Source organism: Cricetulus griseus, chromosome X (genome assembly GCF_003668045.3).
Source record: "Cricetulus griseus strain 17A/GY chromosome X, alternate assembly CriGri-PICRH-1.0, whole genome shotgun sequence".
NCBI lineage: Eukaryota > Metazoa > Chordata > Mammalia > Rodentia > Cricetidae > Cricetulus > Cricetulus griseus.
In genome coordinates, this window is record NC_048604.1 from 69,089,912 (window position 1) to 69,110,525 (window position 20,614).

Below are 20,614 nucleotides of genomic sequence, written 5' to 3' on the forward strand. Positions count from 1 at the left end.
CCTACCTTTAGAACTTGTTCACTGTTCTCAATAACTTTATGGTCTCCTTCTTCTTCTTCTTCTTCTTCTTCTTCTTCTTCTTCTTCTTCTTCTTCTTCTTCTTCTTCTTCTTCTTCTTCTTTTTGGTTTTTCGAGACAGGGTTTCTCTGTGTAGCTTTGGAGCCTATCCTGGCACTCGCTCTGGAGACCAGGCTGGCCTCGAACTCACAGAGATCCACCTGCCTCTGCCTCCCGAGTGCTGGGATTAAAGGCATGTGCCACCAATGCCTGGATGGTCACTTCTTCATTAGCTCAGGTGATAGAGCAGACTAGTGCAGAACCTTTATAGTCACTCAACAGTAAAATCCCCATTTGCTCTCAGTTCTAAAAACTACTACCCTAGTTTTTGGGTATAAATTTGACTGGTTTAGTACCTCATTTAAATGGAATCATACAGTATGTATCTTTTGCTCTTGGTTGTTTATTTGGTTTATTTAGCTCAGTATCTTTAATGTTCATCCGTGCTGTGCCAGAGTTCCTTTCTTTCTTCTCTCTGTCTCTCTCTCCCATGTCCCCCTCTATCTCATCCCCCCCACCACCCCCTCTTATCTTCTCAGTGCTAACGTATCGATGATCTCATTCAGGTCCTCATACATGCTAAGCGAGCACTCTGCACTGAGCCATACCTACCTCCAGCCCTCATTTTACAAAAAAAGAAAGCTTTACAAGGTATAGGAGAAGATTCAGCTGGTGAAGGCACTTGCATCCAAGCCTAACCAGCTCAGTTTGATCCCTGGAACTCCCATAATGGAAAGACAGAACTGACTCTCATAAGTTCTCTGACGGCTACCTGTGCACTGTGGGCTGTACATGTTTCCCCTCCACAAATAAACAAATAAAGGTAAAACAACTTAAGAAAAGAAATTAAAGCCAAATATCATTCAACCATAGGTGTGCCACATTTATTGTCTTAATTGGGTTTCTATTGCTGTGATAAACTCCATGACCTAAAGCAGCTTGGAGATGAAAGGGTTCGTTTGGTTTACAGATCCTGATCACAGTTCATCACTGAGGGAAGCCAAGGTAAGAACTTGAGCAGGGCATGACGCTAGAGACAGGAACTGAAGTAGAGTCCATGGAGGAACACTGCTTACAAGTTTGCTCAGCCTCCTTTCTTTAACACCCTAGGATCACCTACCCAGGGGAGGCACTGTCCACAGTGGTCCAGGCCCTCCCACATCAATCATTATTCAAGAAAAGTTCCCTACAGGCTTGCCTAGAGGCCACACTGATGGAGGCATTTTCTCAATTGAAGTTCCTCTTCCCAGATGGCCATACCTTGTGTCAAGTTGAGAAACAACTAACCAGGACATTTAGAATACCCATTCATTGTCAGTGAACAACTGAGTTACTTTCACCTTTTAATTACTGTGAACAATGTTGCTGTGAAAACAGTGTTCAAATACCTCTTTTCATATTGGTTTTCAATTTGGGGTATATATTTAGGTGAGGAATTGCTATGTTAATTATGTGGAATTGTTTTCAGAAAGCACATACTGTTTTTCACCTAACTGCACCATTTTACCTTCTTGCAATGGACAAAGTCTCCAATTTTGCCACATACTTGCCAACACTTACTATATTTTGTTTTTTAAAAATAGCCTCTCGGATATGAAGTGGTTTTGAATTTGCACTTCTCTAATAATTAGCAATGGGTGGCCATCTTTTTATGTCCCTGTTGATTGTATGTCTTGAGTACAGAAGTGTCTGCTTAAAGTCCGTTCCTATGTAAATTAGCTTGTTTTTGTTATGCTTTAAAGTATGTATTTATTTACTTTTATGTGTCTGGGTGTCTTGCCTTCATGTAATGACTATGCATCCCATGGATGCCTGGTGCCCAAGGACGTCAGAACAGAAACTGGAGTTATAGATGGTTTAAGTCACCTTGTGGGTGCTACAAGCTGCACTCAGGTCCACTGCAAGAACAGCAAGGGTTCTTAACCACTGAACAATGTCTCAGTGGTTGATCTTTTGCCATGGAGCTCCAGATGGGCTAGAGTGTGTACCAGGGTACATCTGAACTTGACATGCTCTTCCAGCCCCTGCTTCCTGAGTGCTGGGGATTACAAATGGGTATCCACATGCTTGCTGAGCTTTCCCTTCAAAGGATGTTTCAGTAGAGAATTCTATGTTAGTGTGTTTTTCTTTCAGTATATTAAATACTTTAGTGCCGGTTTTCTCAGACATCTGATGTAATTTTAACCCTTGCTCCTTTGTGGATAACGTTTTTAAAATAAATACTTATTTTTACATCCTTACTGCAGTTACCCCTCCTTTCTCTCTTCCCAGTCCTCCCTGTACCTCCTTCTTGCCCCCCTGCTCCACTCCTACTCTGCTTCTATTCAGAAAAGGTCAGGTCTCCCATAGATATCAACAAAACATAACATATCAAGTTGCAGTAAGACTAATAAGCACCTCCCCATGTGTTAAGGCTGGGCAAGGTGACCCAGTATGAGAAATAGGGTCCCAAAAGCCAGTAAAAGAGTCAGAGACAGCCCCTGTTCCTGATGAAATGAATTCCATAAGTTGATTAAGCTACACAACTGTCACATATACAAGGAAGGCCTAGGTCAGTCCCATGCTCGCTCCCTGGTGTTGATTCAGTCTCTGTGAGCTCTTATGAGGTCAGCTTAGTTGATCCTGTGGGTTTCTTCTGGTGTCCTTGACCCCTCTGGCTCCTACATTAAAATGCTGATTTCTTTTTTTCTTTCTTTTTTTTTTTTTGGTTTTTTCGAGACAGGGTTTGTCTGTGTAGCTTTGGAGCCTATCCTGGCACTCGCTCTGGAGACCAGGTTGGCCTCGAACTCACAGAGATCTGCCTGCCTCTGCCTCCCGAGTGCTGGGATTAAAGGCGTGTGCCACCAACGCCCTGCCAAAAATGCTGATTTCTTTCAAAAATTTTTTGCCTTGGTTTTCCGAAGTTTGACTAGAGTATACCTCAGTGCGGTTGTTTTTGTTTTTGTTTTGTTTTGTTTGGAAAGAGTGGGATGACATTTTCTATTTTATCTAAAATTCATAATACTTTTACAAAATATTGTAATTTTTATTTGAGACAAGCTCTTTCCATGTAGCCCAAGCTGGCCTTGAGCTCTTATCATTTTAAATTTATTTCTCTCTGTCTCTCTGTCTCTCTCTCGTGTGTGTGTGTGTGTTGTGTGTGTGTGTGTGTGTGTGTGTGTGTGTGTGTGTGTTGTTGTTGTTGTTTATGTGGTGTATGCATTTGGATACCAGAAGACCTTGGATATCTTCCTCTGTTGCTGTCTGCCTTATTGCCTTCAAACAGGGACTCTCACTGAAGTGGAAGCTTGCTGACTTGGCTAGGCTGACCAGACAGTGAGTGTCCGGGATCCACATATGGCTTTTTCTTACATAGGTACTAGGGATTCGAACTCAGGCTCTCCTATTTACACAGCAAGCATTCTTATCCACTGATCTATCTCCCCAGCCCCTGGCTAGCCTCAGCCTCCTCATTGCTGGGATTGCAGGTATACACTACCACACCCAGCTTCCAATTGTCAATTATTCTTATAGGATTATAATCATGTTGAATGTATTACCATTTCTGACTAATTAGATACTACATGTCATTATTTTCCACACTGTGCCATAATTAAGCTGGAATTTTATTTATAGTTGGTTATTTCTAATGCTTTCTTACAACTTTTTTCAGGTCAGAATTTTTTATTGTGATAAAATAAACATAATATAAAATCTACCATTTTAACTGTTTTAAAGGGTACAATCCACTAGCATAAAAAATACATTCAGTGCTGTGGAATCATCTGTTTAGTTCGAGAACATTTTTTATCATTCCAAACGGAAACTTTGTATCATTCCTCATTTCACCCTGCCCTTGGACCCTAGCAACCACTAATGTGTTTTCTGTTTCTATGGATTTATCTATTCTGGATATTTAGTATAAATAGAATCATGCAGTAGGTGGTCTTTTGTGTTTTGCTTCTTTTTGTTAGCATGGTGATTTTGAAGCTCATCTGTGTTATAGTGTATATCAACCAGCCCATGATGAATACTGTGCCATTCATCCACTGATTGACATTTGAGTTATCTCCACCTTTCAGCTATTGTGAATACTGTTTCTGAGAATATTTGCTTAAAGTTTTCTTTGAGTACCTGCTTTTTAATTCTTTTGTTTATACACATAAAAAATGCCAGGTCTTAATGATAATTCTTGGTGTAACTTGTTGAAGAACTGCCAAAGTCTTTTCCCAAGCTGTTGTACCTTTTTACACCCCACCAGCTACTTATAGAGTCTCATTTCTCAGCATTCTCACTTAGCACGTGTCTGGTCATAGCCACCCTAGTCAACATGAGCAGTCTGTAATTGTGCCTTGAATTTGCATTTTCTTAATGGCTAGATGTGTTAAGTATCTTTTCATGTATTTTTTGAATACGTGAAAATCTTCTCTGGAGAAAAAGTAAAAGTTGATTTGATGTAGAAAATTGAAAGTATTTTTCAGCCTGTACAAAAATCAACTCAAAATAAATCAAAACTTATGCATAGACCAAAGGGATTTCCTTTCTTTATTAAGTTCTTATTTTGAGATATATCAATCCATACTCTTAAGAGGCACACCACTGAAAACAACAAAAAGATTGATGTTTATCCCTACTTCCAATATTCATGCCAGTTTAGGATGATTACAAATGGAGTTAAATGTAAAAACAATATGTACAACACATCCTCACATTTTCCAGTTGATTTTTTTCCCAAATTGTACTTTTAAAATGGAAATTCCTGGATCTGGAGACATGGTTCCATAGCTAAGAGCACTAACTGCTCTTTCAGAAGACCTGAGTTCAATTCTCAGCACCTGCATGGCAGCTCCCAGCCCTCTGGAACTCCAATCAGGGGATCTAATGCCTTCTTCTGGCTTCCATGAGCACCAGGCATGCACATAGTGCAAAGACATGCATGCAAACAACACACACACAATAATGCCTCAAAATTGACTTCCTAACTATAGCTAAGGATTTGAATCTTCGGAAAGAAAACATCCGGGAAACTCTCAAGAGATACTCATAGGCGACGCTGTTCTGAATAGGAGTCTGATAGCTCAGGAAATATTAGCAAGAATTGCCAAAATGGGATTGCATGGAATTAAAAGGCTTCTGTACAACAAAGGAAACAATTAGCAGAGTGAAGAGACAGCCAGCAGAATAGGAGGAAATCTTTGCTAGCTACACATCTGACAGAATAAAAATCTCGAGCCTTAATGAACTCTAAAAATTTAAATACCAACTGAGTTGTCCCATCAACAAATGGGCAAAATAACTTTTCAAATGAAAAAGTAACGAAAGTCAAGAAATACGGAGGAAATGTTCAATATATTTAGCTATCAGAGAAATGTACAATAAAACTTCATTGAGATTTTATGTCACCCCAATCAGACTGGTTGTCATCAAGAAAACAAAAAACAAATGCTGGAGAGGATGCAGAGAAAATGGACTATATACACCGTGGATAGCAATACTAATTAGTCTAACCTCTGAAAATGAGAATGGAAGCTCTTCGTAAACTTCCAGAAAGAACTACCTACCGAATTGTCCACTCGGTGTATGAATGTTTTGCCTGCAGTTATATCTATGCATCACATAGTCCAGAAGAGAGCATTGGATATGCTGGAACTGGAGTTACAGACAGTTGTGAGCAACCATGTGGGTGCTGGGAGCTGAAGCCAAGTCCTCTGCAAGATTAGTAAGTGTTCTTGGCCATCTCTCCAAATACTATTTTTTACAAAGAAAAAAGTTGTTATTTTTAGGAAATTGGGTGGGTCATCACGTGAAATGAAATAAGCCAAATTCAGAAAAACAAGTATCATGTGCTTTCTCTCAAATGTGAACCTTGAATTGTCCTCAGAGTGAATATGATCAAATTGCATTATATGCATAAATGATAATGTCATAATGAAGTCCGTTCTTTTATATGATAATTATATGCTAATTTATACAATTTTTGTTACATTTATCGTGTGTGTGTGTGTGTGTGTGTGTGTGTGTGTGTGTGTGTGTGTGTGCGCGCGCGCGCGCGCGCATGTGTTACTGAGCATTGGATCTAGGGTCCTATACATGCTAAGCAAGTACAAGTACTCTATCACTGACCTACATCTTCAGATGTTTTTTTAGTTTTGACTTTAAGACTGGGTCCTACTCCATCACTCAGCCTGATGTTAAATTTACTCAGGTAATCCAGGCAAGCCTTGAATTTGTGGTTCTCCTGCTTCAGCTTCCTGAGTAGCTGGAATTCCAGGCTTGTGCAAGCAGGTTTGGCTCTACTTCCCCCTCTCTTTGTTATTAAGTAATAGATCTTTATTTTATTTTTTAATTAAAATTTTTGCTTATTTATTTTGTGGGGGGCACATGTGTAGCAGTAAAGAGACAATTTGCAGGAGTTGGTACTCTATTTCCACTATGTGGGTTCCAGGAACAGAGCTTAGGCCATCAGGTTGGTGGCAAGTGCCTTTATCTGCTGAGCCATCTCACTGCTTTTTAAAACTCTTTTTGTGAAGCTGGAGGGATGGCTCAGGGATTAAGAGTTCTTACAGAGGGACTGAGTTTGGCTTCCAGCACTCACATTAAGCAGCTTACAACTAACTTCGTGTAACTCCAATTCCAGTGGGTCTGATGCCTCTGGCCTCCACAGGAACCGACACTCAGGTGCACATATTTACACATCATTTACAAGTTTAAAGTTATTTGTAGGGTTTTTTGTTTTTCTTTTTGTTTTGAGACAGGGTTTCTCTGTGTAGCCCTGGCTGTACTGTCTTTGGCCCTGGATTCCAGAGTTTGATCTTTTTGTTCAACTTAAATTTTGAGAGTCTGGCCAGCATTGGTGGTGCACGCCTTTAATCCCAGCACTTGAGAGGCAGAGGCAGGCAGATCTCTATGAGTTCGAGGCCAGCCTGGTCTCCAGATCAAGTGCCACAATAGGCTCCAAAGCTACACAGAGAAACCCTGTCTCGAAAAACCAAAAAAAAAATGAGTTTAGTCATGTGACAATTAACTGTAGGAATGCAATCTGAGAAACACGTCATGAGGTGTTTTCGTCATTATGTTAACATCGCATACACCCACAAACCTGCATTGCGGAGCCTTACTATGTGTATATAGCACTTACATCATGGCTGCATCTATCATTGACTGAAATGTCACTTTATGCATGATGGCAATAATTTATGTCAGGTATTTTGCAAGACTTTAGGATAAAAGTTGAGTAAGACGTAGTCCTTGTCCAGGAAGAATTTATAGTTTTGTGGGGAGGGGACACTTATAAACAAATAATGACCATGTTATGAAGTGTAGGTCTTAGAACAGAAGTGCTGTGGGGAAACAGTATGTGATGAGCTGGAGAGTATCTGAAGAAAAATGCTCAGGGAAAAAATATTTTGGCTAAATTTTTTAGGAGGAGAGAGGAGTGAGTACTGGGGTCTCATGCATGCTTGACAAGCACCCTACCACCAAGCTGTATCCTTAGCCTTTGAAAAAAGTCTTAAGACAGGGTGTCACTAAGTTCCCTGGGTAGGTCTTGAACTTGTGAACCTTCTGCCTGTGCTTCCTGGGTAACTAGGATAACAGGTCTGTGTCACCAAGCTTGGCTTTGAGCTGAACAGTAAAGTATAAGGAGATGTTTAGAAGGCAGAGAGAACAACATGAGGACAAATGGAAGAAAAGGAAGAAAGAATATGGGATGTTTAGGAGCAGTCTGAAGGCTTTCTCTAACTAAAGGGCACATTCCTGAAAGTGGCAGTAAAAAGGTAGGCTGGGACTACTATACAGTTCTTTTTTCTTTTTCTTTCTTTCATTTTTTTTTTTTTTTGGTTTTTCGAGAGGGGGTTTCTAACAGCTCTGGTTGTCCTGGCACTCGCTCTGTAGACCATGATGGCCTCAAACTCACAGAGATCCACCTACCTCTGCCTCTCGAGTGCTGGGATCAAAGGCATGCACCACCACCACCCAGCCTACGGTTCCTAGCCTACACTGTAAAGATATGCTTTCCAAACTTCACTCACTCTATTTTGCCTTCACGGTTTGATGTCTTATCTTTGGAGTCATGAACTTATGTTTCATTTATATTAACATTAAAGAGAAAGTATTAAAATAATAATCATATGCGTATTGCTATACTTCATATACACTGACACTTTTTAGAAAGCTAATGCTGAGTGCATTATTGAAAGTGATTAGATGGAGGAGTAACAGAGGAGATTACATTAAAGGCTACGGAAATGCTCAGATGACAATATGCTAAACTGAAAAAAGCTTTATTGGCAAGGGAGGTGAAGGAGAAAAGAAATTTTAAAAGAGACTTAGGATAGAACTTGTGATTAATTAGAGGAAGGTAGGGCTATTTATAACTAGAATCTGGATTTGGTGACTAATTAAGAAGGGTGGAAGATTACAGGAGGAGTGACCTGGAGTTACAGGTCACTCTCTTGGCACAAGTGATGACACTATTACTAAAACAGAGAAAAGAGCAAAAGTACGTGTGTGAGGGAAGGGGTAGGTTTTTCTATTAATTTGTTTTTGCTAATTTCAATTTTATTTCTGGTTAAAAATCCAGTATATTCTCACTGTAGCAATCAAAACAATCCAAAGATACAAGATGATTGAGTTAATATTCTTTTCCCTTCCTTGTATACATAGAGTGAGACACGTAAAAAACAGATTCTATGTAAAAGATTTACCACAGTTATCTTTTCAAGGTAAAAAAAGAGAGAGACAGGAACTGGGAAAATATGCAGATATCCATGTTACCTAACACAGCTGGGTTAGACCTCCTTAAGCAGCTCCAGCAAGGTGTCCTATACCCCTGGTGATTTTTTTAGCTACTTTTAACTCCTCTCTAACAATTTAAAATGTCTTTATAAGGACAGAAGGAATTTTATCAAAAGTTCAACAAAGCAGCCCAGTGTGGTGGTGCCCGCCTTTAATGCCAGTGCTGAGGTGGGTGGAGGGAAGAGTCAGGCGGATCTCTGTGAGTTTGAGGCCAGCCTGGTCTACAGGGTGAGTTCCAGGACAGCAAAGCAGCAGCTTGAGAAATGCATTCTCTACTTCTGTGTGTTTCTCCTTGGCATTAGATTAAGCTTATTTGTCCTGATACAAGCCACTGGAAATCCATAACATTATTAAAACCTGTCCATCATGGTGGCACATGCCTGCAATTCCAGAACTCAGGGGTAAGAGGATTGCTACAAGCTCCAGGCAGCCTGCTTTACATAATAAGTCCTTGTCTCAAAAAAATGGCTAGAGTGAGTGCTCCTGTTTAAAAGCAATAATAACCACAATTGCCACCATCATCACGATGTCTGTCTCCCCTTTCACATCCTCCTGGTGTCCACTTGTAACACTGAGGGACTAATATCTATGGCCTTTTACATGATCTTTATGAGTGTGTATATGCATATGTAAACAGTGTGATTTTGATAATGGGTATTTTCTTTTTTAAAGATTTACTTTATTTTTATTTCTATGCTTGTGTGTGCCTGGTGTGGTATGTGCATGTGAGTGTAGGTGGTCACAGAGGCCTGAGACAGGGCCTCCATGCTGGAGGGTTAGACAACTAGTAATGAGCTGCCTTGGTGCTGAGAACTGAACCTGGTTCTCTGCAGGAGCAGCCAAGTGCTCTTAATTGCTGAGCCACCTCTCCAGCCCCAATAATGGACATTTTCTTATAAAAAATGAGGTTAGTTCTTTTATATGCCCATGTAAAAAAAATACCCTGCAACTTGATTCCTCAGCTAACCGTACTGCAGAGGATGTACTCTAGGTCATTAGATACCAAGTTAACCTCTCTTTTCTCAAAATAGCTATATTACATTTAAAGTGACTTTCCAGCAAATGGCATATTTGGCTTGCGGTTTTTTGTTTTTTATTTTTTAGCTTAGTCTATCAATAGCTGTATTTTAATCAGGCTATTTGCATTTTAGGTAATTGTATTAGTGCCCTAAGGTTGCTGTGAGGAGAGCCATAAAATAATAAATATTTATCGTGTCACAGTTGAGAGCCTGAGTTGTGGGCGGGCTGTGCTCTTCCTAGAGCCTCTAGAGGAAGACATTTTCTTTTTCGCCTGGTCTAGCTTCTGGTGGGGTAGCCCCAGGTGTCCCCCTACTTGCAGCAGCTTAATTGCAGCCTCTGTCTTGTCCTCACTGGGCCATCTTTCCTCTACATGTGTCTTCACATGGCATTCTCCTGTCTCCACCACTTTCTCACATTTCCACCTTCTCATGAAGAAATCAACTTTGTTGGATTAGTAATGACTTTGTTAAAATTTTATTTTATTTTTAATTTTATGTATATGTGTGTGTGTTGCCTGCATGTATGTATGTACACCTTATGTGGGCTTGGTGTCAATGCAGATCAGAAGGGAGCATGGGATCCCCTGGAACTGGAGTTAGAGAGTGCTGGGAACCACTATGCAAGTGCTGGGAACTGAACCTCAGTCATATACAAAAGCAGCAAGTGCTCTTAATCTCAGAGCCATTTCTCCAGGCCCATTATGGCTTTACTGTAACTTGACTACATCTGCAAAGGCTATTTCCATGTTGGGCGGTGGTGGTGCACACCTTTAATCCCAGCACTCGGGAGGCAGAGGCAGGCGAATCTCTGTGAGTTCGAGGCCAGCCTAGTCTCCAGAGTGAGTGCCAGGATAGGCTCCAAAGCTACACAGAGAAACCCTGTCTCAAAAAACCAAACCAAACAAACAAAGACTATTTTAACAAAGGATCCCTTTTAAAGGTTCAGAAATTAGGACTTCGATGTCCATTTTGGGAGAACACAAATGGTAATTGTCAGTATGTTAAGCATGGAGTCTGGCATCTTAGTACTCATTTCCTGTTTGTTTCTTCTGTTTCACTCTTTCAATTTCCTTATTATCCTGTGGATTTTTTTATACAGGGTCTTACTGTGTAACCCAGGCTGGCCTCAAACTTGAGATCCTTCTGCACCGATGTCCCAAGTGCTGGATTTCAGGCATGTGTCACTCCATCTAAACTATGTATGGTATTTTTTTACATTTTAATTTAAAATTAATTATTGTTGTGTGTATGAGGGGGTAGTGGGGTGGTGGTGTGAGGGTGCGTGCAAGCCACAGAACAGAAGTGGAGGCTAGAGGACAACTTTCTCCAGAGGCTAGAAGTGCTTGTCAGATATCACGTCCACTCCCCACCTTATTCCCTTAGACAGGGTCTCTCACAGAACCTAGAGCTAGGCCGGAGGCCACCACGTCCCAGCAACTCTGTTTCCACCACGCACAGCACTGGATTACAGGCATGTCCAGACTGGCCTTTTACAAAGGTGATTTGAACTCATGTCCTCATGCTGTGTAACTAGTGCTTTTACCCACAGAGCCATCATCTGCTTAGCCCTTAGGGTCTCTTAGTTTTTATCTGTTGTTTTCTATCTGTTCTGAGACACTGTCCAGAACAACGCATCACATTTAGTCATCATGTTTCCTTGGCGCCTCTGTATTGTGACCATTTCTCACACATTTATTTTTAAAACCTTGATGTTTTCAGTGACTACTTGTCAGTTGTTTTGTAAAATAATGGAATTTGTCTGGTGCATTTGTCACGATTAAACTGAGTTATGGACTTGGGGGAGACTATGGAGGTAGACAAATTTTCGCCATGTCATGTCAAGGATACCTACTTTCAAAACACCCCACTACTGTCAGTGTTGATCTTTCTAGGCTGGCCGAGGTACTGTTTGTCAGATGTTATTATCTTCACAATAAAGTTACTACCCCTTCTCTATACTAGATGCTTGGAAGCCAGTGTGTATACCAAAGTGAAGGAATAGAGTCACACTTCACTTATTTGAGGAGGGGTATCTATAGATATTTGAATGGAGCATTTGTCTCTTCTCCCTCATGCATGTATGTGTGTGTGAATGTATTGGTCTGTCTGTCCATTTGTCCTGTGGAACAATCATTTATTTCTGTCAGCATGGATTCATGAATATGTGTTTTATACTTTGGCTTAAGATTTAGCACCCATTCCCTTTCTTGCTCAGATTGTTCCAGTTTGGTCATGGAAAGCTCTTGTAGCCTGCTCTTAGCCCGTTTCACCCACCTTTCTCATTTTTGAGGGTACAGTTTCCTACATTTGGGCACAGTTCTAAGTTCATCGTGTGTTCTTCTACTGTGTTCTTGACAGTTCATCTGCTCTTGCACTTGAAAAACGTTCCGCTTAATTCTGTCCTGCATGGCTTCAGATGAGAAATGTATTCTCATTCAGACTGGGGAATCTCTGTAAGTGATGCAGTGTTTCTCTTTGAGTCATTTCAAGACTTTGTCTTTGTCTTTTGTTTTATGAAGATACATTGTGATATAGCTTGACTTGTGTTTCTCTGTAATAAAATCTTTATTTAAGAATATATTATATGTCGGGGCTGGAGAGATGGCTCAGAGGTTAAGAGCACTGGCTGCTATTCTAGAGGTCCTGAGTTCAATTCCCAGCTCACAACCTTCCGTTACGAGATCTGGTGCCCTCTTCTGGTGTGCAGATATACATGGAAGCAGAATGTTGTATACATAATAAATAAATAAAATCTTTTTAAAAAGAATATATTTATTTATTTATTATTTGGAGATAGAGTATCCCTACATAGCCCTAGCTGGCCTGGAACTCACAGATACCTGCTCGCATGCACTACCATGCCCAGCCTAGATTTATTCATATTTATTTATTTATTTATTGGGATTTTTGAGACAGGGTTTCACTGTATAGCCCTGGCTGTCCTGGAACTCACTCTGGAGACCAGGCTAACCTCAAACTCACAGAGATCTGCCTGCCTCTACCTCCCAAGTGCTGGGATTAAAGGTATGCACCACCACCTCCCAGCTCATTTTTATTTTTTGTGAATCAGTGTTCTGCCCACAAGTATATATGTGCACCACAAGTGTGCCTGGTGCCTGTGGAGGGCAGAAGACAGCACAAGATGCTCTGGAACTGGAGTTACAGTCTGTTGTAAGCCACCATGTGGGTGCTGGGAGCCAAAACCAGGTCCTTTGTAAGAGCAATAAGTGCTCTTAACCACAGAGTCATCTCCTCGGGCCCTGAAATTGACTTAAAAAAGATTCCTTCATTCACTTATTTTATGTATGTGTAAATGTGTCTATGTGAGTGTATAGATGTGTTGGTTTGCAGAAATTTGGCCAATGTGTGACCCTGGAGGCCAGAAGAGGACACTGATGCTCTCTCTCTTCTATCATTCTGCATATTTCTTTGAGGTGGGGTCTCTCCTTGAACTAAGGGTTCACATTTTGTTCTAGGCCTGGAATCCAGCAAGCCCCAGCAAGGTTCTTGTCTCTGGCTGCCTCAGAGTTGGGATTACAGGCATGCACCTAATGCCTGGCTTGTCATATGGGTTCTGGCATCCAAATCCTCATGACTGAGCAGCAAGCACTCTTCCCAGCCGACCCAAGTCTCCAGCATCTGTTTGTTGTTTCTGATTTTGAGATAGGGTCTCATGTGACCCAGGCTGGCCTCAAACTCACTCTGAAGCCAAGGATGAGTTTGAACTCCTGATCCTACTGACTTGCCTCCAGTTTGTACAATGCTAGGGATCAACTCCAGGGCTTCCTGCAAGCTAGACAAGCACTATCAACTGAGCCACATCTGCAGTCTTATAGCTGACTCTCTAAGAACTGTGTACTGTATTATAGGTGAAGATACCACAATTTAACATACATGCTATAGAAAGAAAATCACCAAGAGAAAGGGTATTGATTGCAGCAATACTCTTACTGGCAAAACTTGAAGTAAACTGCAAGGTTAAAGATAACGTGTTATTAATTTGGGCATTTCCTCAGTGATGCAGGCTGACTTAATCATATAGCATAGTATTGCTCACCTTCAGTTTCCTGTTGCCACAAACATATCTATACATGTGTGCTTAAGGTACAAGTATGTGTAAGTATGTGCAAGTATGTAAGGGATATATGTTTGCATTTTAAACTTTAACAGGCATTACCAGATTATTTTTCTAAAAGACTACAGAGGCTCATATTTCTGTCAACAGTGTAAAAGTGCTTGTCTCCACGAATCTTTGCCAACACTGGATATTATCATTTTCATTAAATTTGTGAGAAACACTGCATTACTGTTTTATTTGTATTTCCTTAGTAGAACAGATTTCCTCACTTTTGGCAACTTGACTTTTTTTCTGTAAATGACCTTGTTTGGAATTGAAATATGAACATACTGAATTTATGGTAAGGACTCTGAATGAAAATTATAGGCTTGGCAAACCTTGTTTGACCAGAAAAGAAGCTTGTGTGAGGATGGGGCCCAGGAAATCATGGCTGCTGAAGAGGTGAGGGCTGTTAAAAGAGAAGTCAGACACTGCACACTGTGACAGTAGACAGAAGCCTCAAGGGTGGAAAGGTTTTAACTCATTTGAAGTACTGACTGCAAATATCCTCGCTCTTTAGGTCTGCTAGGAATTGAGACAGGCTGAACACTGTGTCAAAGTCATGGATGTATCCCCAGACCTAGTTGTCTCCCTAGGTGTGGTATTATAAATTCTGGTGATAAACCAGGTGTGATTTATTATATGATCATCTGCTATCATATGACAGCTAGTAGCATTCTAAGCTATCATTAAGCAACCTCAAGAAAAGTGACAATGCAGCTGCTGCAATAATTTGCATAGAATCAGTTGTCTTGACTAAAGAATGTGTAGCCACTGTAAGGAAATTCAAATGCTGACTGCAGGTGAGTGGATTGTAAAATGGCTGTTTTTCTTTTTCTAGGTGATTCTGATATTAGAAGCATGCCAGAACAGATTGCTAAAAGGTAAACCATGTAAAAACATTATTTTGCCTTTGACAAAACTTTTCAGGGCTTGTTAAAAAAGAAGCAAAGGAGAAAGAGCAGCTAGTGCTTTGGTAAGAGAGCTCTGGAGGGTACACTGTTTACACAAACAAAACAAAACAAACTGGGGCCAGGCACTCTTTCACTATGCCACACTCCCAGACCTGAGCTTCTTTTGATGATTAACAACAATACGTTGAAGGACAGGCTCCAAAACTACACAGAGAAACCCTATCTGGGGGAACCGGCAAGAGAACAATACCTTGGTGGATGAGTCCCCTCCCCCACAAGGCATGCGAGTAAGAAGGGGGAACCACACTCTGGTCCTCTGCAAGAACAGCCTGTGTCCTTGACTGCTGAGCCATCTCTCTGGCCTAGACCTAATTTTTAAAACAATTTTTTTAAAGTCAGAGCAATGTCTGTGAGATTTGTTAGGAAGAAAAAGAAGGGGTTCAGCCTAGGAATGAGGAGGATGAGAGAGAGTCCTGTGGGTGAAATTGATATGTATATAATGACTATTCATTGTAGATACATATGAAACTGTCAGATGAAATAAATAAATATGGCATGTTAGCTTTGGTGCTGTGTTTGGAACTAATGGTGGGAGACATTAACAAAACAGCACAGAGTGATAGTGTAGATTCAGGTAGCTCTTCTAAATAAGGTATTAATTCTACTGTTCCATCTACTTCTCTGGGAAGGAAACGAGAGGATTAGGTCTCTGTCTAATAAGGGAGAGGAAGAGTATGGGTAATGAGATCAGCTTCTGTTTGGAAATCTGCTGTGTGCTAAAAAAAAACTCTCGCTAAAATCCCCACTAGCAAAGACTATGTGTGGGCTTTGAATACCTGGCACACACTGTAGATGCTCAATAAATATCTGAATTTCAACTGTTAAATTACTCATTCAATCTTGGTGACAACCGTATGAGCTAATTATTTTTGCCTACATTTTGCAGATTAGAACCTCAAAATTTAGAGAGTTCATTATCTCTTCTGGTTTACAGGAATGTGCATAGATAGTTTATCCTTATGGGAGAGGACAGCCCAGGTCTTAGGGTGAGAGATTCAGGAGATGACGCAGTGGGGGAAGAAGACAGCTCTTTGTCCCTGTTAGCATGCTTTAGAGAAGTTTCCGGGAGTGCAACCTGGCTTTTGAAACTGGGTAATTCTTTGTAGATGGGGCTGTCTGGGGCTGTGGGTGATGTTGAGCAGTATCTTAGGATGTCTCTAAGATGCCCACTCCATGTTTTGACAACAAAAAATGTCTCTAGACATGGCCAGGGGTTAAAATCTCCCCTGATTGGGAACTGCTGCTGCCTTAGACACTGACACAACAGGGACAGGACTGGCCAGGAGCCTCTCTACCCTCAAAGGGGGTGTCTCTGCCGATTTTTCCCACAGAGTCAGTGATCATCAGCCTGATGTGGGCACCAAACTGTCCTTGGTCATTTTTTTCTGCTTTTTTTGTTTTGTTTTGTTTTTCAAGACAGGGTTTCTCTTGTAACAGCCTTGGCTGTCCTGGAACTCACTCTGTAGATCAGGCTAGCCCCAAACTCACAGAGATCCATCTGTCTCTGCCTCAAGAGTGTTGGGATTAAAGGTGTGCAGAACCACCCAGGCTGACCTTGGCCATTTTTTTTTTGGTTTTTTGAGACAGGGTTTCTCTGTGGCTTTGGAAGCTGTCCTGGAACTAGCTCTTGTAGACCAGGCTGGTCTCGAACTCACAGAGTGAGTTCCCGAGTGCTGCGATTAAAGGCGTGTGCCACCAACGCCCGGCAGACCTTGGCCAATTTTAAATCAGCCTTTTTCCTGTGTCTTGTATAGTCTTTTTACTCTAGTAAAAAGTTCTGTTTTCCAAACATGTGTTCTGATACACACTTGTAATGCTAGCACTTGGGAAGTAGAAACAGGAGGATCTCGAGTTCAAGGCTAGCTTGCACTACATAATGAGTTCAAAGCCAGTTTGGGTTCATATCAAGACCCTGCCTGAAACAAATGAATAAACAAGCAAGCAAAAACTTCAAACCGATATGTTGCTCTTTCTTGGGTGTCCCTCCACTGCCTATATCTACCCAACCCTTCCTCCTAGACCATCCATGCTTTTCTTGGTGTGGAGGCAGAACTTTGTGAGGTTAGGAGCTGAATGTGCTCAGTAGGTTTGTATTTTCTGGTAAGATCCAGGTCCCTTCTGCTACTAAACTTTACCCTAGGCCCCGAGGCTGCCTGGCGCTGTCCCCACAGCTCTGCTTCCTTGTCATGAGTCTTCTCTGTGTTAAGGAGATGACAATCATATTTGTGGAATTCCATCTGCCTATTAACAAACAGAGTGTAGTCGTGTCTGTCTGAACCCAAGCCTCTTGCCTTCCCTCTACCCTATTTCTCAAACACGGTCACAGTACCCTGGAAGGCAAGTTGCCAGATTGAGAAAAACAACCAACCAAGCAAAAAAAAGCCAGAATGTTCTATTAAATATGAATATAAGTGTGTCCCAATTACTACAACTATTTTTGGTAGAAATTCATTCATCACTAATCTGAATTTCAAACTTAACTGAGTGTCCTGTATTTTATCTGGCAGTCCTGCTAGAGAGCTTATCAGAAGAGAAATTCCAACTTGGTAGATCTGGATGGGGCCTAAGACTTTGTTTATGCTGGGTTAGGGACTAGACTATGGAGAGCCCCTGGCATAGAGGATAAACAGAGAAAGATAAGGTTGCTGCCTGCCTCAGAGCATCAAAGGTAAAGAGAAGAGTTGCTGAAACTTGAAGCAGTGGCTTGGTTTTTAAGTAGTGCCCCACATCCCTGCCCTATCAGGAATCCATTGTGAAGGATGTGTCAATTTTAGTGTTTTTAGAGTATTTGTAGTGCCACGATCCAGTCCCAGGTAGTTCAAATACTAGGGGAGCACCTCTCACAGGACAGTAATCCCCAGCTCAGGCTGTAAATTTTAATGGTAACAGTAGTGGGCCTAGCTAGTCAAAACTATGGATGTTAAGCATAGATACAAAATACTCTGATGACCACTTTATCTTACTATTTACCCATTGTTTAACTGTGAATACATCAGGAGAATGCTTCAGTTTATAATCTGAAGGGTTCTTTTTTGTTGTTATTCTTGTTGTTTTTTTGTTTTTTGAGACAAGGTTTCTCTATGTATTTTCGACTGTCCTAGAACTCTCTCTGTAGACCAGGCTGATCTTCAACTCACAGGGGTCCACCTGCCTCTGCCTTCCCAGTGCTGGGATTAAAGGTGTGCACTGCCACACCCAGCTATTAATCTGAAAGGTTCTTTTGCAGAGGGCACCAGATCTCATTCAAGGTGGTGAGTCATAATGTGGTTGCTGGGAATTGAAGTCAGGACCTCTGGAAGAAGAGTCAGTGCTCTTAACCGCTGAGCCATCTCTCCAGCTCAATCTGAAGGGCTCTTAAGAGCTAAGAAACTTTCTTCCTCTTCCTTCCACCGCCTCCCTCTCTCATCTTCCTCCATCTGTCTTTCCTTCAGCATTTTTGCTAATTACAAAAATAAAGCATGATCAGTAGATTTCAAACAGGCATTATAGCAAGTCACACTTTGAAAGAGAACTCCTCTGTAGTGGCAGCCCTGAGAATAGCTCTGTTCATTGCTGCGTATTTATATGCAATCTCTTTGCATAATCCCAATGTGTAGAGTTTTATTTATTTTATTAAATGAAAATTTGAGTGTACTGAACCTACTGTTCTGATTTTTATTTTAAAAATTTCTATAGAATTTGGACATCTTCCAATACCAGTACACATGATCTAAAATTTAAAAGATTGGCTTTTTAAAAATTTTTATGGCTGGGCATTGGTGGCACACATCTTTAATCCCAGCACTCGGGAGGCAGAGGCAGGCAGATCTCTGTGACTTTGAGGTCAGCCTGGTCTACAGAGCGAGTGCCAGGACAGGCTCCAAAGCAATACAGAGAAACTCTGTCTCAGAAAAAAAATTTATGTGTATAGGTGAGTGCCAAAATGTATGTGTGCCATGTGAATGTCTGATGCCTGTGGAGACAGGAGAGGGTATCAGACTCCTCTGGAACTAGAATTATAGGCAGTTGTAAATTGTCACATGGGAACTGGGAATCAAACCCAGGTCCTCTGCGAGAGCAGACAGTGCTCTTAACTGCTAAGCCATCTCTCCAGCCTAGATCTAATTTTTAAATTAAAATATTTTTTTTAAAAAGCAGGGCAATGCCCCCTGCCCTAGCCTTCTGACCACCCCTACACTTACCCAATTGGCTAATATACTTTCTTCTTTCTTAGGCTCCGACAGGGTCTCACTATGTAGTCTTGGCTGTTCTGGTCTGCACCCTGTAGACCAGGCTGGCCTTGAACTCACAGAGATCTGCTTGCCTCTGCCTCCCTAGTGCTGGGATCAAAGGCATGCACCACCACATTGGCCATTCTTTTTTTTTTTTTAATCACAGTGCTGCGGATGGAGCTCGTGCTTCCCGTGTGCTGGGTAAGCTCTGTAGATAGCACTGAGCAACACTCCCAACTCTTTTCCAGCTATTTCTCTCTTACAACTTGCTTACTGAAGAAACTGGGAAATTTGACCTATAGCATTTTCTCCAAGTCTGGGTTTTGTTGTCTCCCCAATGATCAAGATTACCATTTTCTCTGTACTATATTGTCTTTAAATATTTGAAAGGTTTATTATTATGGTGTGTGTACATGATGTATGCGTGTGGGCATACATGCCACGTGGCACTTGCGGAGGTCAGGGGACAACTTTGTGGAAACACTTCTGGCCTCCTACCTTTACATGTTCTGAGGACTCAAACTCATGTCAGCAGGCCTACATGGCAGGAGCCATTCCCCGCTGAGCTATTTTACCAGCTCCTGTACTTTATTTTCTTTTTTTATTATTGTCTTCAGACAAGGTCTCACGTAGCCTAGATTGGCTGCCAATTCTAAATAGTGAGGAGAACCTTGAACTGCTCCTCCCGCTTCCATGTCCCCAGCGCCTAACTGTGTTTGTGTCTTTATATTTGTAGTTGATTTGATCAAGTTCAGATAGGATGGTTTTGGTAAGACTAATGCATAGATGATTTTTGTATTCTCTTAGCAGAAGGCACACAATGTTTACTTGTCTCTCTGTGCTATTAGTAGCCATTTGTTGCTTAAAGTCTAAATCCATTTATTCATTAAGGTTTGTAGCATAGTGACATTCGAATTCTATTACTTATCATTTATCTTCTAGGCTAAAGCAAAACATCTCCTATTATTTGGTTGGCCAATGGTATAGTTTATTAAGGGAAAGCAATGTAAATGTTTGCCTTTTCTCTTTAATTTTTTTCAAAATAGTTACTTGTTTTTGTACTCTAAAAATGTCAGCAATATAAAAAGCAGTCACAATGAACTCAAATGGAACAAAATTGATGCTTCAGGCTCATTTTATACATTTCCTGGCATAGACCTGAAATCACTTTTCTAAAAAGGCCTGGTTTCTGTTTGTGGGAAATGGCCTCTCAAGGCCACTGTCTGCTGGATGCTAGCAGCAATACTCTAGGTACGGAGCTGATCAGTGTTTTCAAACCTTTTAGGGAAAAATAGTGGAGGAGATATTGATGTGTTTTTTTTTTCAAAGTCAGGTCTTTGGGTTTTTCTGAGCATCTCACCTCTCCATCTCCTTTTTTTATGCTCGAGAATCCACAAATATAGAAGATAATAGGCTTCTGTGATCATATTATTCTGCCCTTGCTTCATCTGTCACACCCTA

At 41.1% G+C, this 20,614-nt stretch overlaps 1 protein-coding gene and 1 non-coding gene across 5 annotated transcripts in view; both read left to right on the top strand.

Annotated features, from left to right (window-relative positions):
• Snx12 (sorting nexin 12) overlaps positions 1-20,614 on the top strand; it is a 105,091-nt gene that overhangs the window by 61,965 nt on the left and 22,512 nt on the right. For 3 of the 4 annotated variants that reach the window (XM_027431790.2, XM_035449792.1, XM_027431791.2), the window contains exon 5: positions 14,810-14,852. The exons of the other annotated variant lie outside the window; for it this stretch is intronic. In XM_027431790.2, the coding sequence (XP_027287591.1) occupies positions 14,810-14,852 (43 nt within the window). The remainder of the gene's footprint in view (positions 1-14,809; positions 14,853-20,614) is intronic. 4 annotated transcript variants of the gene reach the window in all.
• On the top strand, positions 14,466-14,593 carry LOC113837518. Its single transcript, XR_003488146.1, has one exon. It is a non-coding gene; the product is annotated as a small nucleolar RNA SNORA72 (small nucleolar RNA).